At 36.2% G+C, this 27942-nt stretch overlaps 2 protein-coding genes across 4 annotated transcripts; both read left to right on the forward strand.

The window, feature by feature from the left end:
• The first annotated feature begins 1892 nt into the window (after window positions 1-1892).
• MAKR6 (membrane-associated kinase regulator) lies at window positions 1893-3124 on the forward strand. 2 transcript variants are annotated; one of them, XM_089159357.1, is made up of 2 exons: window positions 1893-2587; window positions 2696-3124. In XM_089159357.1, exons 1-2 carry the CDS (start codon window positions 1935-1937, stop codon window positions 2703-2705), a joined length of 663 nt encoding a protein of 220 aa, XP_089015483.1. In that variant the 5' UTR covers window positions 1893-1934; the 3' UTR covers window positions 2706-3124. The 2 variants fall into 2 exon arrangements, with proteins under 2 accessions (XP_089015483.1, XP_089015482.1); XM_089159356.1 differs by having other exon boundaries at window positions 2751-3124.
• Window positions 3125-16451: 13327 nt separating this feature from the next.
• LOC149014212 (uncharacterized) lies at window positions 16452-27679 on the forward strand. 2 transcript variants are annotated; one of them, XM_089157923.1, is made up of 17 exons: window positions 16452-16740; window positions 17108-17485; window positions 19900-20021; window positions 20110-20198; window positions 20415-20453; window positions 20764-20857; window positions 21957-21999; window positions 22096-22196; window positions 24215-24279; window positions 24485-24981; window positions 25067-25154; window positions 25252-25386; window positions 25600-26168; window positions 26345-26483; window positions 26563-26631; window positions 26771-26905; window positions 27017-27679. In XM_089157923.1, the coding sequence occupies exons 2-17, from the start codon at window positions 17274-17276 to the stop codon at window positions 27128-27130; spliced, it is 2511 nt and encodes an 836-aa protein (XP_089014049.1). In that variant the 5' UTR covers window positions 16452-16740; window positions 17108-17273; the 3' UTR covers window positions 27131-27679. The 2 variants fall into 2 exon arrangements, with proteins under 2 accessions (XP_089014049.1, XP_089014050.1); XM_089157924.1 differs by having other exon boundaries at window positions 17231-17485.
• Window positions 27680-27942: the final 263 nt, after the last annotated feature.

Here is a 27942-nt window from a genome sequence, read left to right on the forward strand (position 1 = left end):
TGAACTTCCAATTTCATTTTCATTTCCAATCGAGCCAAAACAAAATGGCAGCCGCATTGGTCTTACCACCTTAAGAACCATCTTTAGAGCTTAGATCACCTCTCGAGTACACACTGTTTTTTTTTTACACTTTCTCATCACATTTTTAATGTGGGAATTACATCTGAAATTAATAAAAATAAAGAGCAAATTGTATTGACAACCCCTAAAATGGAGGCTTTAAAGTACTACACACCCCACTTTTTATTTGAAAAACACAAACACCCCAATTCATTAAACACATAAGTTCATTCTGTTATTAGAAACAGTTAATTTATTTTTTTTGAAATTCTAAAAATGCCCTTACTAAAATCTAAGCGGGAAAAAAAATCCAACAATAATATCTTCATCAAATAACCTCAAGAAGGCAGAAGAATGTCTTTTTTTTTTTAGTAAATGAGAATAAGATTTATTGGAGGGTATAATAGTCTTTACATAATATAACAAACCATTCTAAAAGAGGACTTATATGTTTTTCAAATAAAAAGTAGGGTATCAATGCTTTAAAGCCTTCAATTCTTGCAAACCACATTTTAGAGTACAAATGGGGTTGATTTCAAGCTTTTGGTTTACTTTCATTTCGGTTCATAGTTGACAATGATGTAATTAGTGACAATGTGTTCTTCTTGGTTTTACAACACTCTCATCCTTGTGATGTATTCTTCTTGGTTCAACTAGAGTCTCATCCTCGTCATGTTCTTCATCCTTTGCCCTAAAATGAAAGCAATCTAGTCTAATCGGAAATTGGAGCTATCTGATACATTTTTGTTTGAGTGCAAAACTGTGATTACTTAGGGAGGGTTTCCAGTCGTAAAAGTTTTCTTAATTAAAGAAACCTTTAAATGTGTTATATTTAGATGGAAAATGACCGTCATAACTTTTATTGCAATTTGTTTCACTTAGAAGTTCTTGTTCCTCAAACTTTGTTTTAAGAAACAAGGAAATAACTAACCTTCTTGACACATAATTATAAATACGTATAAATTTCAAAAAAAAATTCCAAGACAATCTGGAAAAAAAAAAAAAGTTTATCAAATGACAATCAACTAAATAAAAAAAATAAAAGCGCAATAAAATCATCTTTCGGTGAAGCGTTGAAACGAATAGAGTTTGGATCCTTTAGGGTAGAGTTTAGTGTTCCCTTTACATTTCTCTAGCACACAATTGGGATAAAATCAATATTTAAATGCAGAAGAAATGAATTAGAAGTGAAACGGATTCTCTATTTACATGGAGAGTTAAAATTTAAAATCCACATTGTTAGATGTTTGACACATAATTTTTTTATATATTGATGAGAATATTACATGTGCCATCAACAATCTAACTTAAGATCTTTTCACTAAGAGGTTTGAGTCTTACCAATCGAGCAACCATGCATGGTTATGCTTGACACGTGTTGGATATAAAAACAAAATTTGTTATGATTTTGTGTTTAGATTGGAGACATTGTCAACCATCTACCCATGGGACCATGTTTGAGAGTAGCGCCGCTCCCAGCAGTGCACTGTCTAGATGTATTTTGAGTGAATTGTTCATTCAACAATTAGTAATTGCTCTGGATTCTCTCAAAAATGCATCTAGGTTTTTGACGACTTGGAGTAGTGCTATTTCCAAGCAAAATCACTATCCATGTGGATTGAAATTTTCGCTCCTCATGGAGGATTTTGATCCGGTGCTAATGCCTAATGACCCCACTTGGTCTCCCCAATTGCGAGAAGTAACGAGCAGTATATATATATATATAAAATACGGAGCCCAGTGGGGCCCACTTGGTTTTGCCCTTTGCGAGAAGTAACGAACCGCCATATATAAGTGGGAGGGAAGGAAAGCCCTCGTGTCTCTAAAGACGGCTCTCGCAAATAGTGAAGCGGAAAGAGTAGCGATCGACAGCCATGGAAAGCTCACAACCTCCTCTTTCGATTGAGAGCTTCTCCCAGAGATGGTTGATTAACTTCAAATCCTCCTTCGATGATTCCCATGTAGACGATCAATCCGATGAAACTGCTTCTTTCATAGAATTTGATCCAAAGTTGACGCCTTCCAAGAGATTCTTATCTTCATACGCCGCCGATTTCAGCTTCAATTTCACTCACTCTCCTCCTCTGTTTCTTGTTCACGCCGATGAACTCTTCTCCAACGGAATCGTCATGCCTATCTTCATCAATCCATCAAAGATTGAAGCCTCGGACGCCATTAAAGCACCCCCAACACCGTCCTCTTCATCACAGGTCGCAATCTCTGAAAAGGAGTCATCGGTCGCTTTAATTCCGTTTCATAAAGATGAGAAATCAGAGCGGCCAAGATGCAGGAGATCTTCTTCCAGATGGATATTTCAAAAGTATGTGAGTTTCTTCAAGCCTCTGTTTCAGAAGGTAGGGAGGAAATCTGCAAAGGCTCGTAGTACAAGTAAAGGAAATTCCATTGACAGAATCTGCGAAAGTTCTTGTTCTCCACAAGCCTCTCCTCGAATCCATACGTTTTCTTCAACCACTGATTCGTGTGACATTGATGAAGCTGTCCTTCATTGCAAGAAATCGTTTGATTCGTAAGAACTCTGCGCTCCTGCAAATATATATTTTTTTAAAGTATTTATATTAACAAATACAACTGAGAAGAAACACGAGTTTTTCTTTGTTTTCCTTTGGTTGCGTAGTTCAAGATGAAGATTTTCATCTCCATTGATTAAGAGGATGATTTGCTGTTTACAGAAAGATGATGAACAGCAGACAAGGAGAAGTTAGCTATCGGTGACGATGAAGGAGGAGAAGCCCTAACTAATCTCTCACGGTAAAGAGAATGTCTGAAGAAGATCTTGATATTCTAGTTTTCGTTTGTATAAATTTTTGAAACACTTCATCTTCTCTTATTTCATGTAATTTTTGAATGATATTTCCGGTAGTATTTTAATCATTTAATGTGGGAGAAGAAGATTTATGGTTGAGGAATAGCGATTCTCAAGTTACACCCTTCCATATAAGTAGAATAAAAGGGAAATAAAAGGTTTTTTATAAACGTAACAAGGTAAGTTGGTTTTGCATTACAATTTACAAAAGAGTTAGTGAAAATTATTTGCTAATTAAGGATGATTTTTGCTATTCTTTTCGGTGTAAAATGAAGGAAGACATAGAGATTTGTGCTCCTCTTACATTATTCTATACCACATATTATAAGAGATCGAAGTTCATAAAGGGTTCCATCAAAAGGGGTTTTACTTCGGATTCATTGGTAGGACATTCTTTTAATATGTCGGCGGAGAAGTCTGAAAAGAGCACAAACTTCTATCTATTGCCAAAGTATTTAGACTTGAATCTCTCTACCTGGATTAAACTATGGTTGTGTGATAATTAATTGTTAACTAAGGACAATTTCCTTCATTGAAGATGAAGAAAGAATCTCCTCACCTCTCCTCACCATGAATCCCTAGGATTTCACCCATACAACTCTATTTGAGAATTAATTTAAGAGGAAGTAAGATTTATAGGTGTCATAATGAGATAGGATCAAAAGGAAGACATGGTAAGAAATTTATTTGATAAAACTAATTTTGGACTCTTGCTAGTTAGGCATCTTCAATAATCGAACAGTGAAAGAAGATTCATGATATACAAACTTGTTTATAAAAAAAAGCAAGCTTTCCGTACTCAATAATGGTGGAATGATAATCAATTCCTATCAAATGAGAAGTCTCACTCTTATTAGATGTTTCTACACATGTTTCCATTGGTTCTCACATTGAGGTAGGCCATGTAGAGCCTAATAGAAGTCTCCTGCTCTGAAGATAACAACTAAGTATCTTTTAGAACAAAAAGATTGTAAGATGAGATAAGATTGTCTATAAAAAGTGAACCTTTTAAGAAAAAACAAAGATATCAAATATTTATAAATAGGTAAAGAGAGTTCTTCATGAGATCATTATTTAGAACTTCATAATGAATATCTATTGATAATGTTAAAATACTTTTAAAAAAAAAAAAAACTCTTCTCATAGATAATTCTTTTCAGTAAATTTTTTCTTCTTTTAAGTAATTAAATATATGGAATCCCAATTTTAAGGGATTAATTAAATTGGTAAAATTGATATTTCATAATTAAGAAATTAAGAGTTCAAATTAAATTTTTTGGGGCCTGAGCTTCTTTGCCATGTATATGAACTATTCCCTGAAGATTAGTGAGGTTGCATTTAAGCAAAGGTGCAAAGCTAATAAGAAGTTGACATTAAGGTGATTGAATAATCAAAATTGTGTCATCAAAAAAAATCAACATGAGCTTGCTGATCCACCATCCCTTATCAATATATAGGAGGCCAGTGACTTCTTTTTATGGGCAAGGGAGCTTTTGATTACGATCAAACCTACCTTAGGATTGAGGTTTTTAATATTCTCTCATGTGTAGGTCATGTATCTTCTGTTGTTATTGAAGGATTTGGTGAAATATATATGAACCACAAATTATTAAGAATATATTCTTCTTGTCCCCCCAAATTCCAGAAAACCCATGACCCATATGGTCATATTGTTGGTAGTTGTTCTAGAAATTTACTGTTTTTGAGTGTTCTTTCCCCCCAAAATCCAGAAAACCCATGACCCATACGGCCATATTGTTGGTAGTTGTTCAAGAAATTTGCTCTTTTTGTGTGTATTTAATAGAACCTAATAAAAAAATTTCCTGTCCTAGAGAAATCTTGGGTCATGTGGCCCCAGACCGATAAGCTGGTGTTTAGCAGCATTTCTTTGGGTACCTGTGTTACTATAAAATGAAACTCGAATTCATCATCAAAAGGGTCTCAGCAATTATTATTACTATTATTATTTTGGATAGAGATTTTAGGTGGGATATCCCATCATTAATAAATCTACTCTTCTTTTTTTTTTTTTTTTTTTTTTTGGTACATGAGACAGGGCTAGTAACTCAAAGAAAACAACAAAAACAAACTCGTCATCTCTCTGCCTGAAGGATTTCCTCTAAACCAAGAGGAATATCCTGAGGAATTGCGAAAGATCTTTCAAAATTGTCAACATTTTTGCCATCCAATTAGCACCAGTGTTAGCATCTCTAGATTAATACCAATAAAGTCATTAATAGCAAAAACTAACCTAGCCACTTTTCTTTGCACTCAAGCACGTGGCTTATTCAAATCTATTGCTTGAGCTGAATCTGATTCCACAAGTATAGGTTAAATACCTTCGTAGATAGCTGCATTTCGGTTTGGAATGTGCTTCCTTTTTCGACTTTGTGGACAAAGAACCCCATAAAACTTCCCTCCAAGTTTTGAAAAACCCCTCCTACTTTTATATCCACCTTGTTGTCCCTCTTCTAGAAGGTGAAACAATTCCAATATTCTTTTGGGAGTTCCAAGTTGCCTCTATCTTGCGCTTTTGCCATCTGCCATCTGTGTTTTTGATTGTTTGGTAAGAAAAGAATAGTGTGAGATTTTTTATTGTCAGTTTTCAAATGCACGGTTAATTTTAGGTACTTCATCAGTGTGTTGAAAGCTCTAAAGTTAATGAAATAGATTGGATCAAGCCTTTAAATCAATTATATGCTAAGCTGGTCTACTCTAGGCCCCATATGACAAATATATCAAAAGCTTCGAAAGGATAGTTTGAATCAAGTTCTTTAATCTAATTCATACTAGGCTTGTCTAATCTAGCGCCCATACACCACATTAATCACTTGAGAGTTAAACCAATAAGTGGTCCTCGATCCGAGACCGAAATTTTTGACTCCTCAGTTCACTGCGAAGAGCATTGTTTCAGTTGTGGGGTTGCTAAAAGACCACATATATCACTGTAACCTCTGGAGTGTGCGGAACTGGGTTCACACCATCAATCGACCTCCCAAACTACGACAGATATATAATTCATTTGTAATCTCTCTCTCCGCCTCTCGTGGTTTCTATAGGAGATAAAGATTAGTTCCAATCACCATTCAAAGAGTGAGAATGACTTCAAGTTAGGTCCACCAGAACTGTTGGGAGAATAAGGTAGTTGAAAAGGACCAAGGACTTCCTTTGTCTTCGTGTAAAGCCAAACCTGATACTGCATGGAGCAAAGATTATGAGATTATCCATGAACCAGGCCACCATACATGGGCTCTCACTCACATGCCAATGACACAGACAAGGAAACAAAGACAAACTGTGTTATTAGAAGAAACGAACCGCCAGGTTTCATGACTAAAGATCCATAATACTCCTCTTTGTTCCTTTCTATGGCCCTTTCTGTGTTTTTCCTTTTTGTTAATTTGCTTGTTTTGAGGCTCTGGGGTCTTTGTGAGGGGACCAAAACCATAACTTAAATGCAACTTGTCCCAACTCAAAGGAGCTTATGAAGTCACGTTATATGAATCTCATACACATGAAGTGGATAAATGGATTTGGTCGTTTGTTATCCTTACGTAGAAATATGGATAGAACACACCCAAATGACCACTGCATATATATATATATATATATACACATGGCTCTTGGCCTTTTAACATGGTGATCACTGTCTTCTTCCTGAAGAAAGAAAACACAAATATCATCAGAAAAGGAAAGAAAAACCACATAAAACTTAAAAGGGGGACCAGAGCACCGTTTATAGACTATCTGTAGAAGTGTCGGCCCTACCTCCAGGTTTCTGCTTGCAAACTAGCAAAGACACCCCAGAAGCATCATTTTAATGTGAAAGCTCCATCAATCGAGTTCAAATTCTCTAATCTTTCAGGGTAGAGGTTTGTGTTCCCCTCTCCTCACCTTCTCACATCTCTCCACAATAAATTAGGTGGGGCCCACATGAATACACTAGGGTGAGTCCTGATCAACTCCCCGTTAAGGGAGAACAATGTGCTGCTCCCGTGATATTTTTGAACCACTCATTAGGAGGTGGGGCCATGTGGGCCCCTCAAAAAATTTTACCTTTAATTTTTTTCAATATTTACAAGTGGGTTCTACTACTATTGTGTTACTTAAAAGTGTAAGTCCCCCTCTACATCATTTTACCTCCTAATGTGTTTTGGAGAGGTGTTAGAGGATCACCTAGGTAGTGGTGATTTTAAATTGGGGTGTCAATACTATCCAATTGAGCCTAACCGGCCCAAGCCCACCTTGATTCTGGGCCTCAAATCAACTGAACTTTTCAGCCCAAAAAGCAAGCTTGGGTTCACAAATGTCTTGTTCCTGCAAGCAAGGTTGGGTTGGGTTTAGGTTAAGCCCTTGGGCTAAGCCAGACTAGCCCAATCCGGTCTTTAATTATATAAAAGTATTAACATACCATGAAAAAAAGAAAACTATTTCATTAAACCGGAATAATTATATAAAATATTAATATACTAGGACCGGCAATACTATAGCGGATGCACTAGTCAAGAAGGCTTAGTTGGTGGAGATTCCAATTGTTTGGTCACTATCAACTCCTTGGTTCAGTGACCTTGTTTCTGTAGTCTCCGTTTCTCCTCAATAAATAAATTTTCTACCAAAAAAAAAAGAAATGATAGCCTTATTGATGCATTGATAATTTTTCACGAGTAAACTCCAAAATTTTAATAAAGAAAATCTTGACATAATTGAGCTGGTTTCAGGGCATCTTGGCCCTGATAGCGTGGGCTTATGTTTGGGCTTGATTTAAGGCATTTGGGTTGGGCTTGCGTTTAGTGAAGGCCCGGCCCAACTTTAAAAAAAATAAAAAACATGAAATATATATTACATAAAGGCATAAATATAGGTGAACGACTGTGTAAATAAATCATACCATTAAATCTATTGAATTAAATCCGAACAATTTATGATAGACGATTTAGAATAAATTCTACCAAATTTAATGGTAAAGATTTTTATGAGTGTTGAGCCAATTTCAATCACCACCTTCCCTTACATGAAAGGTTGATTGCATGTGCGATCCACCTGTTAAAGGTTTTGGTCCAACTAGACATTCATGTCAAAGTTGGAAATAGAAATAAAAATGGGTTTGTTTGTGTGTGTTCCGGCCCCTACAACTCCTTTCGACCAACCATCGTCTCACCTGTCACCATGGTCATGGCCATGGCCGGGGCCCCCTCACCCTCATGCCTTCACGCACATAGGTCGGCACAAATGACAAACTTCTCTTTTGGGTAGACCAACTATTGAACCAACCTTTCTAATATATTTCCATGCTTGCACAATAATCAACTCTACTTAATTCAAAACCTAAAATTAATCCTCCCATGTAAATTTGATTATTCTATCACTTGTCTATTTCTTCCCCCACAAAATCACTCCACTAGTTCCATGGATCCTTCATTCCTGATGGGTCACAGTTGCATTGGTCGAAGATCTGGTTTTTCTGTCATTGGAAATCGTAATGTATCTTTAGCAAATAGACTCGTAAGTCCGCATGTTTCAGTAGTAATAGTTTTTTATACAGATAGTACAATAATACCGAGAAGGTTTCTATCACCTCCACACTTTCCCCCCATCTGGGTCCATGAGCCCCTAGTTTTGTATACCAGGGTCACATTTGATATGATTTTTTCTAATGCTTTATCGACTTAAAATACATACCCAACACAACATTAGTTTCCTATGTTGTATTTACCTAATCTTCTCATTAGGAAATTATTATTTCTCAAACAATTATAAGCTTAGAGTAATTAACAAGTAGGTGTGGTTCCCTAAAAAGAAGAGAAAAAAGGTGCCTTTTGGGTGATGGGTGACTCTTTAAATCAAAGTAGTGGTTGTGCGTGTGATCCACATATTAATGTATCATTTCTTCTTTGTTCTATCCTCTGACCATCCCTTCATTTTCTTTCAAAAAGAGAGACCCCAAATGGCTTCCCACTTCCATGGTTTCATTTTCCTTGTCAAGATTCTCTTATTAGAGTGATAACTGATAAGTGCTCTCATATGCATAACTGTCTTTTCTCTCAACTTTTAGAGACGTTGTACCAAGAAAACATAACTTTTGAAGACGTAAAGGTTTAAAGGCTATCACTAAATCATGTGTGATTAGATATTGTTTAATGATGCTTAATATTTTTTTCTTTCTTTTCTTCTTACCTAATTCTTTCTGTTTGGTGTTTGAGTGAAAAAAGAAAAAGCAGAGGAGAAGTCAAAAAGATAACAGAGGACCATGGAAAAGAATTGTTAAGGCTGTGTTCCAGCAAAGTGACACATAACTAATGAAGGACCTTGTATATTTATTGCTTGCTTCAAGAAGAGGAAATCACTTCCATCAGTTTTTCATTCTTAATAACTTTTGAGTTTTTATATATGAAATTTTATAATGAATTATACACTAATAAGTGCAACTTGAAAGCAGAAAATACACAAAAATAAGCTTCATAATATATTAATGCATATTTTACATTTTTTATTTTTTATTATTTTTTGTTTTTTTGGTAATCGTTTCATTTAAAACAATAGACAATAGACCAGCACCTCTGACAGACTGGATGTCTAAACTCAAGAGGAGGAAATAGGCCAGTAAATCCAACTTGAAATGGATATTTTCTTTGGTTAAAATTATTAAAGTTTACGTCATTCATCGTTAATGTAGAAAATTATCTTTAGAGTTGACATAGGGGTGTCGATTTATAGTTCGAATTGTTAAAACCGAATCGCACCGGCTCGTTATAGCCTGAACTGGCCCGAACCGAACCTTTATGGGCCGTAATTGGGCTGAGGGTTGTGGAGCTCGCACCAACCCGAAACCGAACTACAACCCGTTATAACCCGTTTTGTAATTTTACATTAAATAGTACTTGAATCATTATATTATCATTAGGTAGTTGGTATAGACAATTAAAAAAATTAAGCATGAATTCAATATCAAATACTCATTTTATTATTTAATATTTAGGTTCTTGAAATTGACCAATAGCAACTTTGCTTTCCATATGATTTTCACTTTTGTTGTAGGATGCTCAAATGTTTATTCTTGTTCTTTTTTTTACACATCATAAACCATTAGTCAACCCGAATCTAAACTGTTAGTTAACCCGAACCCAAACCGTACCAAACCGAAACCGGCCCGAAATCGTTATTTTGCTAATGGGTCGTGTTTGGGCTAGATGTTTATCAACCCTAAACAGCACCGTTGACACCCCTAAGTTGACCATAGGAGGGAGATAAAACATTTAAGATATCAAACTCTCCTATGAATTTTGAAGACTTATGTAATTATTTTCTTGAGCTCTTCTCGCTAAGTGATCAATAATCCTTCATGTTTTCTTATACTAAAACCATGAAGGTTGAGAGTGATACAGGCAAATTCCACTAATCTGAGTTAATAAAAACCGGCCAGGCTTCAAACAGTTCCACCACGTCTTGGACAAACAGGGAGTAATTCAAAGACCTAGTAAACCGGAGTCTCAAGCCAAAGTCATGAAGTTTGAATCGACAATGGAATTCAGGTCGAACTCAACAATCATTGTATCGATCAAACTCTCTCTCTCTCTACTAAACAAAATCCCAGACGAATCCAATAATGATAAAGCTCAGGTTTCTCCAACTATAAATACCTCCATCATCATTTTGCAAGAGTTACATCCTTAAGAGGAATCACTCCGGCCGATAAATTGATTGCTTGTTGCAACTTGTTATTCCTATTCCCAACAAAATACTGGACTAACTAAATCTTTGAAGGTATCACTTGACCAACCCGATCGAGCACATTCTTGCAGGAACATCTGATCATGTGGACAAACAGGATTCTACAACAACATAAAGAATATTTAAAAAGAAAAAAAAAATCTATAAATTGTAACCTGTATCATTTAATTCTGCAATAAATTTACATCTTCTTCGTCTATTTATTTTTTTATTGATTTATTTATTGGAGTGGTAAAGCTCTCCTCCACCATGAAAGTGTACAATTTTAACGTTTTCATCTGCATTACCCAATTGAAGGAGAGAAAACAAAATTCCTTTCGTCTTGGATGGAATAAGAAAAGCATCCTCAAGGGTTACCGAAGAAAAGCATCCACAGTTTAGAAATGAAAATGTATTTTCTCAACAAAAATTTGTTGTCTAGCATGCATGGTTCAATGTACGTAATGAATCTTTCTTGGTTAAAGTGAAAGCTTTTGGGTTTCAGAGTCCACTTGCCAAGTTGCAGCTCATCCATGCGCATGACCCGCAAATCAATAACGATACAGACAATATTGTCTGCAGAATCGTGTTGGGCCTTTGTTTCAGTCCTGTGTTGATTCTCAAGTGACTCATTTTGATCGGTTGGATCGAAATCTTGATTTATCACCATCGTTTAATGATCGAGATTTCAATCTTGACCGAAATCTCCATTGATTGTCACGTGTATTATATACGGATGATTCAAGCAATTTTGCCTATTGAGTTAATCTCCACAATTACTCCTACAGGCTCGATTTCAGTGCTACATAAAAACACACCTATCAAAAATAGATGACCACAATCAAAAGCTCGGTCAAGATCGTCCATTCGCTGTGAATGCTGCACATTAATTATGCAACACAATCCTACTCTTACATTGTTCATATCACTGAGTCTGGATTCTCAACCTGTCGGCTCCCCAACGGCTTTACCACCACAACTTACTAGGAGGCCCAGGATTGGGTGATGAAATTTTTTTTTATATATATATTTTTTACCTGTGGGGCCTACCAATTTTGTGGTGATAAAATCATCAGTCTGTGCTCCTTTGACGGAGTGATCATCCGGATTCCCTTTCACTACCGTTAAACTCACATAGCCCCAGCCTCCATGGAATCGTCACTGAGTTCTCTACATGGCGATTGGCAATCTGGAATCGCCATTTACAAGATCCGATCATCTTGCGACTCGTACATAAAAGGTGCTGTGAACCTTTTGTCCTTTTCAACTGCATGCATGATTTACCGTCGAAATCGGCATGAATACCATTCAGCATCTATCCTGAAATGGTCGTGATTGATGACGGAGGATTCCAATCTGACGATGTCTCGAGCAATAGTGAGTAGGGTCTGTGTCATCACACCTCATACACGTTAAAGTCTCCGGGAAAATATCTTAAAGCTTGTCAGCCAACTCAAGTTTTGCTGGATTCCAACGTGGCCGCCGCCCAATCGTTTTATAGTTAAGTGACACGTGGAATCCAATATCTTATAGAACGTGTGTTGGCCCATATCGTGGGGCCCTCGGCATTAAAACCTTCTTAATAAAATATTCAAGGACACGCAGTAGTTTGTTATCTATACAGGACCGAAAGAAGCCGCTCAAAAAGAATCCCGGGAAAGAAAAAATATTTATTATCGATCGAAAATAATATCAAGAAAATAATGTACATTAAGTTCGGATTTGTAACGGCTTGGCTGTGCTGCGGCTACGGCTTCAGCTGATCATCAAAAGTAATTAATATTAATATTTTTATATGACTTGGAATTTGAGGTTTGATACGTGGCTCGTAGGTTGTGGGTAATAGGCTTTGATCTGGAAAGTTCATTTTATCATCGACCCTAATCTGGAAAGTCCACTACTAGGTAGAAGTTTAAAGATATCATTTAAGAGACACTTTCTCTAGGAAATTGAGCTGAATGAGTACCATTCACAAAGGAAGGTGGCCTTACCCTCTCAAGTCTCACTCACAGTTTTTAGAACTCTATATAGACAAAATTTTGAGCTCATTTTTTATAATGAATTTCTCTCATCTCTCTCCCTGTTGTCTGTGAAAATAATCTAATTACACTTGAAGTAACTTTAATGGGATGACTTATATTGGGGTAAAGACATATTTGGTTTCCGTATTATACAAATCAGGGTGTCTAAATACCTTAAAAAAAAACTTCTAGTACGTTTCAACTCTGATAAAATTCGTGATTACAACAATCATTCAAGTGTTCATGCAAATTCTTCAACAAGTTCTTAGCATCAATAAACAATGAAAAAAATCTAAAATTATTATGATGAGTTATATTATAGTTTCATTATGGATCATCATTTATTTATGCCATTAGCAATAGCAATTTTTTTTCAAGTAAAGATGAGTCATAGCATTAAATTCCTTTCATCAACTTTGCAAGGCAATATTTCAAAATTAAATGATTTTTTATTCAAAATTAATGACACTTGGCTTGCTGGTGGGCACAGGGAAGAAAAATAGTGAGAAGAATATTGGCACCAGGCCTTTTCCCATCCTTTTTTTTTATTTTTGATGTATTATACAGTTTAATGTTCATAGTCCCAATGCCCATTTCTAATATTCATTCAATACTACGTTATTATGTGAAAAAAGAAAAAGTCTAGGAGCGATATTAGGATTCGGTTTTAAATGGCACCCACAATCAAAATTACAAATTACTTACAATTAAGAAATGTTTAATTTATTTAAAATTTGAAATGCAAATTATCCAAATGACCACAGTACCTTCAGTGGAGTAAAATGACATAACTACTTTCTATTTAATACTCTTTCATATCCACACCCAATTCTTAAGTGGGTGAAAGAATTATTTTTCACAATCTTCCATCTACACCTTGCTGTAAATAATCCACTACTGCCACCAGAAACCACCCAACCATTACACTGCCGCTGACCACCGCCCCAACCTTCCTTGATGGTGACCATCCCACCCCCTATTTTTTCTCTTTTTGCTCACTTCTTTTTCGTGAGTAACTTGTAATTTTTATAGTGGGTGCCATGTAATTTAGAGCATGATAGTGAATGGTTATGCCATGCAATAAGTTTTTTTTTTAATTGCTGGAATTGTTATTTAGTTTATCATCATAATTCAAATTTTCCTACGGTTCTAAGAAATGGTGTGTATATATATATATATACTTAATTTTTTTTTGTAAGAGGCGAATTTATTCATCAAGTGTTGGGAATGTGGCTGAGCATAACTCTAATAAATGGTATTGATATTAGTTGGGAAGAGTGCTAGATTTATGAGTACGAAATCTTCTACTCTGAAAAGTACAAATGAGTGCTTCTCTTACATTTTTCCATTACATATTTATGAAGATGACATAGAATGGGGGGGGGGGGGGGGGGGGGGTTCACCTTTGACTTTTGATGTCAAAATTAAAAAGTGGGTCTTTCTCCTAATGTATACTGGAGAGAGAATATTAATTCCTGATTGCATCTTACCAAACAAAAAAAAATAAAATATCATTTACATGAAATTTTATCTAGTCCATGTAAATAAAGAAATCAATCATCAATTTTCTTGTAGATATGTGATATGTATCCTAACATCACATCGAAGAGTTGAAGTCTATTTACAAATTACATCAAAGTATTATGATTAAATTAAAAAAAATTAATGTGACTTATAAATGTGACTCAACTTGTAATGTAGTTGTGATGGTGAAGCTGTGAATACTATTCTACAAGTGGTACAACCAAAAGTCAATGAAGTTGAGAATGAAGTGCTTTGTTCTCTTCCATCGGTAAAGAAAATTAGAGGTGCTTTATTTGATATGGGTGCTTTGAAAGCATCTGGAGTAGATGGCTTCCCTCCCCTTTTTTTCCAATCTTTTTGAGACTTAATCAAAGCATTACTCATAACTTTTGTCTATGAAGACTTCTCTAAAGGTATTCTCCCAGATAATGCAAAGGATACTCTGATTACTCTTATTCCAAAGAAAACAAATCCTGAAGATGTCGATTATTTCAAACCTATAAGCTTATGTGGAGTCTCAATTAAGGTGGTGACACAGATTTGCAACTAGATTAAAAACAGTGCTCTCTGAGCTAATTGATCCAGTACAATCTACATTTGTTCCAAAAATGAATATATATGAGAATGTATATCTGAGAATATATCTGAGAATATATCTGAGAATGTATTGATGGCCCACAAATTGTTTCACTGCATCAAGCAAAAGAAGAAGGGCAAACAAATATATATAGCAGTGAAGATTGACATGCAACATTCCTATGATCGGGTGGAATGGCATTTTTAGCCCAACTGCTGCCCAGGTTAGGTTTCAACCAGAAATTTACATATCTTGTTATGGGTTGTATCACTTCAGTTGAATTCTCTCATTATAAATGGATCTATTAGATGTATTATCTCACCAAGGAAGGGTCTTCGATAGGGGGATCTGCTTTTCCCAGCCATGTTTGTACTTGTATCTCAAGTTTTTAATGCGTTGATTAGGGAGCATTGATTAGGGAAGCTGAAGGGAATAGCCTACTGAATGGAGTGAGGGTGAAGAATAGAGGGCAACCGAGATCTCACCTTTGTTTTGTTGATGACCTTATTATGTTTACTAAACCTAATCTACAACCCACCCAAAATTTGAAAGCAATTTTGGAGGTATATGGGAAAGCAAGTGGCCAAAAGGTGAATTATCAGAAATCCTCAATGTGTTTTAGCTCGAACACCCCTTCTAGAATCAAGAGGTGGTTTTCAAAAATTTTGAAGATGAGTTATGGCGATGGATCTGCAAAATATTTGGCCTCCACCAATCACTGGGGTGTCAAAGTTGGAGGTTTTTACGAGTTAAATGATAGGGTGGCAGGTAGAATCGATAGTTGGAGTAAAAAATGTCTATTTCAAGCAGGGAAAGAAACTTTGGTCGAGGCTATAGCTTTTCCCATTGCAAATTATGCAGCTATGCACTTCAAACTTCCCAAAGCTCATCATAAGAAGACAGGGAAGTTGACAGCAAATTATTTTTGGGGGTAATCAAGAAGATAGAAAACAAACTCATTGGATTAATTGGAAGAGGTTATGCTTACCAAAATACCAAGATGGGTTCGGATTCAAAGATGCAGATAAGCATAATAGAGGATATTAGGATGCTATCCCCTTGATATGTCTGTTGTTTTTGAGTTTATTTATAGAGATGCCAACTTTGTGGCAAACTCTCTAGCCCAAAAGGCTAGAGAGTGAGACTGTTTGGCCATTATCCACTACTTGGCTCTAGGAAGCCTGTTCCTATAAGGCCTTGTGCCCTTCTCTTCAATAAATGGGTTTCCCAAGAAAAAACCTATACTATAGTGATAGGATAAATGTCATCCATCTATAGGAAAATAAATAATCCATTTATGACAAGAAAATTGAGTTGATAACCGTACTTATCTTTATATAGATAAGTGGATCAATTAATTTGGTTAGAGAATGCCTATAAAAAATTTGGACCGGAATTCAGATGGGTTAATGATTTTTTTTTTTTTTGGTAACATGATCAATAATGATTTCATCAAAGAAAACAGAGTTTTGACGTGAGTCATTTGTGTAAGCCGTACACAATCGGCTTCAGAATTTCGGCAGCGCGTCAGGAGAGTTTTTAACAAAAATAATATATTAACTAACGAAAACAAACAAAAGTAAAAAAGCTTCAACATGGCGTCAAAGTGTCAAACAACCGTCAACTGCAAGACACGTAGACACTGCAACATTTGTCCATGGACCATCAGAAACTTCCGATATTGAAGCCCTGGAAAAGCGGGAAAACCGACTGCAAAGCACCTCATATCTCAGGCCCTATAAGGCTATAACAACAGACCCTCTCCTCCCTTCCTTCTTCTCATCAGCACTTCTAAAAACACCATATGTGGATTCTCCCGGTCGCCGGAAAGTCAAAAGAGAAAAAAAGCCACCGAAAGCCTCTCTTTTCTGCAACTTTTCTTTTCTCCTTCATTGGAAACTTTGAGATCCCCTTACTTCGGTGGTTATAAATAGATTGTGTGAGCGATCATAGGAGAACCGAACACACGAAGATTTAACTGACAAAGACAAATATAACCAGAGAGAAGCAGAAACCGTCAGCGCAAGGTATTCTTGTTGGAATTCCGAAGAAATTAATTAACGTTCTTGTTCTTGTTCTGTCTTCGAAGATTCAATTTCTGATTCGAGTCATCTCTCTGTAGTATAAACTTTTGAGATGTTTTCATGAATATAAACTAGATCACATCGCCTTTTCACTTGTTACTTTAGGAATCAGATTCTGAATGTTCTGAATATCTTTTACAAAATTTAACGTTGAAAAAGAAGTAAAAGTTTTCGATGTATCTTATAAGTTCGGTTTGGTTTTTCCAGTTTTAGTTTATGGTTTCTAGATGCTTTATATACTTAACAGTAGAATTTCGTCATAAATATCTTCTGTCCGACTGGATCTCTTCTTCTTCTTCTGTCTAAACAGCGGCTAGAATGCAGAGAACTCTAGAAGGATTTGGTTATATTCAAGGTTTTGCTTGCGATTCTGCTTAAGACGAGATTTTCACTTTCCCGTGCTCTTTGTTTTTGAACATTTGGACGAGAGAAGGTGAGCCGAGGAAGTGTTGTTAGTTTATAGGAGTTTGAAGGCGATGGAACAAAAGCATTTTCTCATGTCCGCATTGGGCGTTGGAGTCGGTGTTGGAGTCGGTCTTGGTTTGGCATCAGGGCAGAGCAGATGGACGCGACCAAATTATCCTCCAAATGTCATTACAGGAGAGCGGATCGAGCAGGAATTGCTACGACAGGTCGTCGACGGCAAACAAAGCTGCGTCACCTTCGAGGATTTTCCTTATTATCTCAGGTAAGGGACGGCATTCATTTTTATCCTCCGTTTCTTCCTCTTACTTATATTTTTGGGATATGACACCACCGTAGAACCTGGCGTATTTTTTGACATTTATGAAATTCACCGTTGAAAAGGATTTTTTTTTTCTGTCTTTTTCAAGGCTTCCATTAGTACAGAATTGACCATTATCTTGCGACTTGCATAGGTGTAGAGTGCATTATTGTTGGGAGATATTCCTTTCTTAATTCGAGGCGACAAACACCTCCAGGCTCCATGTGGGTTTTTATTTCTGCTTCACCGATTTCGAAAATGATTAGGCTTCTCACCCGCTACAGAGGATTTATAGACACACTCGGCACAAGACATCTGGGCGCACTCTCTAATACAGCCAGAATAGGCAGTATTTTTTTTTTTTGGGACGGGTGGTAAAAATAGAACCAGCAGTACTGTGCTAATAATTTTGGAATCTTATCTGTTGGTTTTTGTACCAAGTTCCATCGTACCAAAAAAAAAAAAAAAAGGAAAAAAAAACCACGTTCCAAACTTTATTTATTAAAAAAAAAATCACTGTCCTTTATACAATATTTATCCTCTAAAATACTTTTACAGACTTGTACCCAAATTCCCAAGCACAATTCTTTCCCCTGCTATTTTTATGTCGACATTCTTAAAATAAAAAATAATATGTATTTTTATCATTTTTTTTTTGGTAAAAAAAAAAATTTGATATGTCAACATTAAGATTTTTTTGGTAATAGTTTAATGTAATATTTTTGGTGAAATTTCAATGATGGGTCCACCACAATGATAATATTAACTTAGCTCTTCCCAAGTAATGGTGACCGTAGGTGTTTGAAGGGGGAGGTAGGAAGGTTGGGGAAGCGAGGGGACCAGATAGTCCATAATCATTTGATTGATCATGATGGTTACATTCTTCATTTCGGGTACTCAGTGATGGTCACTTGCTGCCATTTTTCCTTTAAAGAGCTTTTAACCCTTCTCGTGCACTTTAATGGATAAATAACATATAATAACATATTGTCTTGTCTTTAAGTTGGTTCATTTACAAGTTAGACCTTTTTATTTTTATTTTTCTGGAAAAAAAAAAGAGAGAGAAAAAAATGATATTATTCCTATCTTTAAAATGGCCTCAAAACCAGTAATATTGCTCTTTGAAACACCCTTATAAGGATCAAATGAGGCAAAATCCAGTACCTGCATCTTTTGATGGAGCATGGTTCAAAAATACATCTATCATTTTGTCAAAAAATATAAAAATGGTTATGTGTTTGTATCATTCTACACCAAGTCAATATTCTACAGAACTGTCAAATGATTTACCATTCTTCTTTTGGACATTAGTTCCTCGTTTTTTCAACTTTGTAAGCAATCAAGTGATTGTACAGCATATAAAATACGTTACAAGTGTAGATGGAGACAATCTTTCTTCTTTTTTCTCTTGATCTGGAGTGCAGATTTTTAACTTTATTAAAAAAGCAAACAAATGATTCTGGAATGCAGGAACTGGGGTCAGAACCTTATTCTTTGATCTGATCTCGAATAATGTGTTGTTGTATCCCTAACTGCCATCTTAGTGAGGTTATGTTTATCTATAAAATGGTTGCACCTACTTTGTTTTCCAAAATATGATGGATTTTTTTTTAATACTCCATGTTGTTACATGTAATCCAAGATCAGTCACGCATTTTTCAAGTCTATCCTTTTCCATGTGGCTAACTAAGTAGCTTACTGTTGCATGGTAGATAGGATAGGTTCTCTACCTCTTGATGATTTGGACTCACACGGTCACACCTTGTGTCTGGGAACACTGAGAGTTATTTATAGATTTGTCCTTGTGATGTGATGTATGCATAACTGTGTGAATTATTGCCCGGAAGTCTGTACAATTTAATTGTAGTGTTCACAGATTTTGCAAAAAATAGTTTTAAAGTGCTTTGCAATTTGCAGTGCTCTTTGGGTACTTCTCTGACCAACCTGTGCATTCATTTTTTTTTTTTTTGTAGAGTTGACTTTTGCATTTTGCAGGAGAAACTCTGCAAAACTCTTCTTAAGAAAATACTATTTGTGAGGGATCTGATCTAATACAGTAGTCAGGAATCATGCAGCACGAAGGATGTACAAATTCATGTACTTCCTCTTGAGAATATAAGCTCCAGATTATTAGTTTATTTTTCATGTTAATGTAGTATAGGCTCAGAGTGCATGAAAATATGGACTACTAAAGAATATGTTGATATTTGGATTTACTGCGATCCATTTGGAGCTGACATAGTTAAGTGCTTATTTTATTCATTGATAGTTGCTTACTTGTACTAAAGTTTCCATGGTTTATTGATTGTCTATCCCAGTTTCTTTCAAGGGTTCTTTCTATCTGTAAATCATTTAAGTATTGACCCTTCTCTTTACAGTGAGCAAACACGGGTGTTACTGACAAGTGCTGCGTATGTCCATCTGAAGCAAGCAGAATTTTCTAAGCATACTCGGAACCTCTCCCCTGCAAGTCGAGCCATTTTGTTGTCTGGTCCTGCTGGTAATTTAATTGATTTGGTCCTAGGATATTTTTAACTCCATTTGCATTTACAATAAAGTTCTGATTGCAAATTTTTAATATCCTGAAGAGCTTTACCAGCAAATGCTTGCCAAGGCATTGGCCCATTACTTCGAAGCCAAGTTGCTCTTGTTAGATGTAACAGATTTTTCTCTAAAGGTAAGTAGTTATGTGCGACGTTTATTACCTTTCCCTTTTCCTTGTTCTATTTTCAAGGGGATTGGGGGAAGCTAGGAGTTACCAGGTTAATAGATATGAGAGAAAGGAGGAGTCTTGTCCCAGGTCTTTGGTTTGTATAGTTTCTAATTTTTTTTTTAACACTAATCAATGGACAATGTTGATGATAATAACACTAGCCATTGTGTCCTGGTGCAGATGCTGGGCAAATATGGCAGTAGTGGCAACAAAGAACATGTAAGTCATCAATAGTTGATTGTTGATTCTCACTTGTTTCTCTTACATTATACCAGTTGGTCACCCAGTTTCCAATTTTGTTGTTCAAATACAACAGAATTTTTTGATAATCTACACAACAATTGTGGCTGTGCTGGGTTTGGGAACCTCCTTATTTCGTTTATTTTCAATATCAACATTTTTAACTGATCAGATTTTACTTCTATTGGAGAGATGAATTAGCAATAATGTTATGCTTTCATTCTGATACAAGAATTAGACAACCGTTTTCCTATTATCACCTCATATACTTGTAATCCTTTTGCTGCAGCCCATCACAAGATCCATTTCAGAGATGACATTGGAGCGGATGTCCAGTTTACTTGGTTCTCTTCCAATGCTTCCTCCTAGAGAGGAAACCAAAGGTAATGAAGAACATTTACATTCTATTTTTTGGCAGAAGAAAGCAGTTTTGACTGTGATTCTGAAAGTTTTTTAACATGTTTCAATTGCTGCTATTTGAATGCTTTTTGCTTTGATGTTTCCTCATCATACGACTCACCTGTTTCAGTGTTCAAGTTGCCATATCTGGAGAATCACCATAGTGCAATGACAAAAAGAATGTAATTCTTACTGAGATTAATTTGACCACGAGTTTGTGTTATTGAATGACAGGAAGCTACTGTTGTAGATTTTCATTTTTTAGCTGGAGCCATCATTTACTTATTTAGTCCTAATCATGTACTATCTTCCTGCACGTCATTATTAGGCTGATCATTGGGAGCTCTATATGAAGGACCGAGACATTTTTCCTACTGTCCAAAATTGATTTGGTGTGTCTGCTTGAAAAAATTTGAAAAAATGAAATATCCATCTACAATAAACTGGGGGTTTTTGGCTATATTTATTTATTTTTCCACATTCCGATGTGACTATTAAATGTTGGCATCTATTTTCGAAATTCTACGCTTGAGGGTTTTTTTATTTTTAATTTTTTTAATGAGATTATACTTTTAAACAGTGACAACATAGTATCTCTAAACCTACCACCCCCAAGCAGGCATGGAAAAACACAAGCAAAAAAATTTACACTAGTGCTAACAACATTTTGTATTTATGATGGAGGAACTTTTGAACAACGTGCAGAATGTAAAAAGTGTGACACTTGAGAGAATACATTCAACTTCATACTGCCAAAGAGCCTGATATGGTGTACGTTAATGTGCTATTTTTCAGTTGGAGTCCTTTTCCCTTCTTACCTATGTTTCTTGTTCCATCAGTTTTGATTGCCAGATGAAGTAATATTATTATTTCAGAACTCTGAAATTTATCAAACTTCTGCAGGAAAATTTTCTTGCTTTTAGAATATTTTGCATTTATGATTGCATGACCAGCTTCTGATTCTTTTATATAACTGATTAACTTTATTGGTAATTGTTATCTGATGTGTTGTTCTTGGCTTTTATGGTGTTCTACTTCCTCTCTGCTTTCTTCTGTGTGGATTTAAATATAGTTTCACTGCAGGTAAACTACGGAGGCACAACAGTGGTGTAGATATCAGGTCAAGGTATTGCTCTATAAGAGTTCTGGAGAGGTTACAGTAAATAAATTTCAGTTACCTGTCCCATGTCAGAGATAAATTTGTATCTTCTTTCTATGTCAGGGAAATTGAATGTTCTAATAATTCTCAAAAGCTTCGAAGAAATGCCTCTTCTGCAGCTGACATCAGTGGCCTTGCTTCACAATGTGCTCCTGTCAATCCAGGTTCTTATTCAGAGAATTTTTTTTTGCTTAAAAAAAAAACTGCTTTTCTTTGTTGGTTCTGAGTTTAAAACATTATCTAAGAACTGTGGGCTAGTTTTTCACGAGAAGCAGAACTATTGACCTTTTTTTGTGGCTTTTAACTAGTTTTAATTATATACAATTCATTGGAAATTTCTTTCATAACATTAAGTACTTGAGACATCATTTAGATAAAAATACATGCTGATTGTTGGACTGAAGGTTGTCTGTACCTTTGAATACTGTATTGATTGGGGAAAAGGTGGTTGTAACTTTTGATGTAATATAAGTTTTTTTCTTTTGGGGGTGGGTGTTGGTGGTTTGGGGAGTGCTTTGAGAAATTAATACATTAAATGGTTGGTTTCAGTTTCTTTCAGTTCCTGATTAGGTCAGGTAAAATGAACACATTCAGTTACTAAAATAGTCAGTGGTTCTAGTGTTGCTCAATTTTGGTATCACCTAAATATACAATACAAAGATGATTATGTTTGTCCACTTATGTCTTTTTCCCAAGTGCTAAGCAACCATTGGTGGGATTTACCCGGAATTTTTAGTCATGAACTTGGTTTGACCTGGTTCAGAAACAGAGCCTTGATAATAGTTGAATAAGAACTTTGGTGAGATTTTTCCACCTTTTTATTTTTATTTTTATTTTTATGAGTTGGGGTTGGGAGATATAAAGATCCTTTTGGAGTCTTCAATTTTATTCATGTTTAGACCTATTTCTGTTCCATTTATCTCTTTGTTCTAGATATTTCTTATAGCTTCATTTTCAAACTCTAATGTACATTTGCCTTGTTCTTTTCTTGGTCTCCTGAATTGAATGAAAAACTGCATATAACTTTTCAAACCTAGTCTTTGTTACCATCAATCATGCAAAATGTATATGTAGGACTTAAAAGGATTACTTTAACAATCCCTCAGCTTGTGTTCAGCTTGGCTGATGGACAGCCTGATTTAATTGACAGGAGGTTTCAGACCTTTGGCTAAACTAGTGTTAATACCCTGGGCAACCTAAGCCTGAGGGTGTATTCTACGTAAGGCAGTATCATTCGTGTGTGAAAAATATGAACGGTTAGCGTATGTTGCGTGGAGAAATACTCAAATTTGCAAGAGCATGTGACAAATGGTCTCGTACTGCTTAATTGGTTTCTGCTTACTTTACCTGGGTTTAGTGGCAGGAGTTGCTTCTTGGATGTTGTCTTGTGGTTTCAGATTCCTTAGGAAGGCCAGAACCTGACCCAACATCCCATTTGTACCTCTTCTTAGTTGGTGTTTTGTGATTGTGTTAGGAACGAACAACAAGCTATGGCCATACGTTTTCTTCTTTTGTATTATGGGCCACCTAGCATCCATTGTCATCTGTCATGAAAATTAAAAGTGTCAAGGTTCACTTATTTAGATTGTACAATTGTGAGAGGAATGCCATCCTTAGGCCTCTGTATGCCTATTTAGAATTGAGGTTCTACAAATGAAACATTTAGCAGGTTTTTTTTCTTCCTAATTTTCTAAACCATGTCTATAGTCATAGTCCATTTTACTACCAAGCAATATTTCTTCATATGCCATTTCACAGGCAGTTCCTGCACGTCTTTATTTGATTAAAGGGAGATTTCTTCACATTTTAATTTTCTAATACTGTGTTATGTGGTAGCGTTGTCAATTATGTTTGTTCAGTATTTCAGTGAAGTACTTCTGGTCCCCCACTCTTTATATAACAAGAGTACATGATTTTCATGGTGGTTGATGGTACTTATTGTTTGTGCATCTTTTCAGAGAGTACTTTACTCTTTCCTACTGTGTCTTATTGTTATTCTTTTCAAAATTTCATTTGTCAAAGTACGTCTGAAGGTTTTTCCTTCTTTTTTGGCATTACATATTGGTCTGTATAAATTACGGAGATCTCCTATATGCATTGCTCATGTTATTTGTTCATCAGCTTATTCCCAATAACCAACATTATTCTAACTCTTGTTCTTATACTTTCTTAAATTCTTTAGCTTCTCTGAAGCGCACCAGCAGCTGGGCTTTTGAAGAAAAACTTCTCATACAGTCACTGTACAAGGTAACATTGTTATGACCTTGGAACTGCTGCAAATTTAAAATGTCTCTAAAAAATCCGTATCCCTGGTTTTTAGGAAAACTGCTCTCTTGGACTCTGCTTGTGGGGATTTGGCACTGGATTTGCTCTAATAATGATGTTTTTGCATGATTTAATCATTAAGCTGATAATGTGGCTTGGACAAACTAATTTTGACCTCTCTCTGTAGGTTCTTAATTCAGTGTCAAAAGCCAGTCCACTCGTACTCTATATCAGGGATGTTGAAAGCCTTATCTTCCGATCACAAAGGATATACACATTGTTCCAGAAAATGTTGAATAAACTATCAGGAGCAGTTCTTATTCTTGGTTCACGGATGATGGATCCATGTAGTGACTATAGAGAAGTGGATGAGAGGCTTAACCAGTTATTTCCTTATAACATTGAAATTAGGCCACCTGCTGATGAGATACACCTTGTGAACTGGAAATCACAACTGGAAGAGGACATGAAGATGATCCAGTATCAGGACAACAGAAACCACATTATTGAGGTTCTATCTTCAAATGATCTTGACTGTGATGATCTGGGTTCAATCTGCCTTGCAGATACGATGGTTCTCGGTAGATACATAGAAGAAATTGTGGTATCGGCCATTTCTTACCATTTGATGAATACCAAGGATCCTGAATACAGAAACGGCAAGCTTGTTATTTCATCCAAAAGGTCAGCTTAGCAGTTTGTTGATATAATGGGAGATTGGTTAGTTTCATAGAAATTCTATATTTTAACTGGTTTGACAATGGAACAGTTTGTCCCATGGGTTGAGCATATTCCAGCAAGGTATTTCTGGTGGTGAAGCCACCCTAAAACTAGAAGCAAATGCTGACGCTGCGAAGGTCCATTAATTCACATGTTTTCACTTGACTAATTTTGATATTGATGTTGAAAGTTCCTAGTATGATTTGATTATGATTCTTAATTTATTGGTTGCAGCAAGTAGGGGAAGAAACTACTGGAGTGAAACCTGAATCAAAGGTTGAAGGTAAGACCCCTGAAAATAAAAATGATGCGGCAGTGCTTGTAGTGAAAAAGGATGGCGAGAATCAAGCCCCTCCATCAAAAGTTCCTGTGAGTCATTCAGTGAAACATCATACTGGGTTCTTTTATGGCTATTATTTTTTTGCTTCTGTAGGCAGCCTTTGTGGAACTTTTATGATTGTAAGGATTTCCACTTTGTGGATGGCATGGGTCAACTGTTTCATCCGGAGTTATTCTTTCAGGTTCTGAAGATCCCTCGACTATGTGTTGGAAGTAATCCCGAATTCTATTTTTTCCTGACAGGAAGCTCCTCCAGACAATGAATTTGAGAAGCGCATTCGGCCTGAAGTCATCCCTGCAAGTGAGATTGGAGTGACATTTGCAGATATTGGTGCACTAGATGAGATCAAAGAATCCCTTCAGGAGCTGGTCATGCTTCCACTGCGAAGGCCAGATCTTTTCCAAGGAGGGCTACTAAAACCTTGCAGAGGAATATTGCTGTTTGGGCCTCCTGGTACTGGGAAGACAATGCTGGCCAAGGCCATTGCCAATGAGGCTGGAGCAAGCTTCATTAATGTCTCCATGTCTACCATCACTTCAAAATGGTTTGGAGAAGATGAAAAGAATGTCCGAGCCCTGTTCACCCTTGCAGCAAAGGTCTCTCCTACAATTATTTTTGTGGATGAAGTTGACAGTATGCTTGGGCAAAGGACCAGAGTTGGGGAACACGAGGCCATGAGGAAGATTAAGAACGAGTTTATGACACATTGGGATGGGCTGATGACAAAACCTGGTGAACGAATTCTTGTCCTAGCTGCTACAAATAGACCATTTGATCTTGATGAAGCAATTATTAGGCGGTTTGAGCGCCGGTATGTTTTGAGTAAGATTTGCAGTTTCCATTGATGAAATACGTAGCTTATCACAAATATCTAGTGCTGGTATTCATAGTTATTTCTAGGAATTGCATGTCAAATAGTGATTCTAAAGGATAATTATGCTATGGTCAGATACTTAAGTGATCCTATGTGCTTGCTGTTGTGAACAGAATAATGGTTGGCCTACCATCTACAGAGAATAGGGAAGCAATCTTGAGAGCACTATTGGCAAAAGAAAAGGTTGAACCAGGACTAGACTTTAAGGAGCTTGCAACCATGACAGATGGGTATAGTGGGAGTGATCTTAAGGTTTGTATCTGCCTGAAAGTCACTCATGAATTCAGTTGTGATAAGTTGCAGTTAACAAGAGCATAACTGTTGTAAACAGAACTTGTGCACGACAGCTGCTTATCGGCCTGTCAGAGAGCTAATTCAAGAGGAGAGATTGAAGGATTTGGTAGGTATTCTCCTTTTTGAAGGTTGGATATCACTATTGCCGGTGTGGCATTGTTACTTGGGCCCTTAAAGGCATCCTTCTTTCTTGCAACATGAGTGTACAAATTGTTTTTATTAGTCTTGCTTGCTTCTTGTTGCAGGAGAGGAAGCGCAAAGCTGAGGAAGGGAAAACATCGGAAGAGGATCCAGTTACAACTGTAGCAGAGCCTAAAGAGGAGAGAGTAATTAACCTCAGACCACTGAATTTGGAAGACATGAAACAAGCAAAAAATCAGGTAATACCCAGGTGGAATTTCTTTTTGACTACTTTATTCAACAGCAACCTTCGAACTTATAGAAGGCTATCTTGTGAATTAACATCTGCTTGCTGTTAAAACTTAATGCAGGTTGCAGCCAGTTTTGCATCTGGGGGATCCATAATGAGTGAGCTGAAGCAGTGGAATGAATTGTATGGGGAAGGTGGTTCAAGGAAGAAAGAGCAATTATCGTACTTCCTTTAGAGAGGAAAAAGAAGACATTATATAATATATACACCATATGAACGGACACACAGTCTTCCAAATAGAGTGAAGGCTTCTGAGGGAGCTGCCACTTGAAACTTAAAGTTCCTGGACACCTGAATTGTTGAAGAATCGATCAATACTGCTACCAACAACGGAATTTAATGCTGAGTGTAATCCACTGCAAATATAGAGTATGCTGTATCTGGCATTTGATGTTCTTCACCTTCAATATATTAGGTTATTGGTCTGGGATTCTAGAGCTAGTTTCTGGTCTTTCCTTCTAACATGCTTCACCTGAGAATGCTTTAAGGGGACCAAGTTAAGAGGGACTAGTCTACATATGAGGTTATGAAGATGCATAGGTTATGCTGGCAACCCACTGACGCCAATTGCTGCTGTGTTGATTTGGTGTGTTGTGTTGTGTTGTGTTCTTGTTGTACGTAGTATTTGTAAGTGTTGTATGATTTTCATATTGTAGGAGAAAGAGCGAATAACTTAATCAAGATCATTCAATATTTTTCTAAACAATGAGGAACTGGCTTCTTTTTCTTCACCTGTGATTTCCCCTTGTTTCTCTCTTTTTACATTAGAGAGTGACTTCGGATGCTATACTTGATAAGATGTGAACTACAGATAAAAGCTTTCACCCAAAAAAAAAAAAAAAGAGCATAAATTCAAGGTAAACTGATGATTTAATAAAACTTAGATGAACGAGTTTTTCACAATTAAATAGTATTAAAGAGCTAAAATCATTTCTACCATAGAAAAAGGAAAAGCTAAAATCATAACTCTACGGATGCAGATTCTGT

Source organism: Hakea prostrata, chromosome 6 (genome assembly GCF_041222555.1).
Source record: "Hakea prostrata isolate BN-2017 chromosome 6, UWA_Hpros_2, whole genome shotgun sequence".
Taxonomy (NCBI): Eukaryota; Viridiplantae; Streptophyta; class Magnoliopsida; order Proteales; family Proteaceae; genus Hakea; species Hakea prostrata.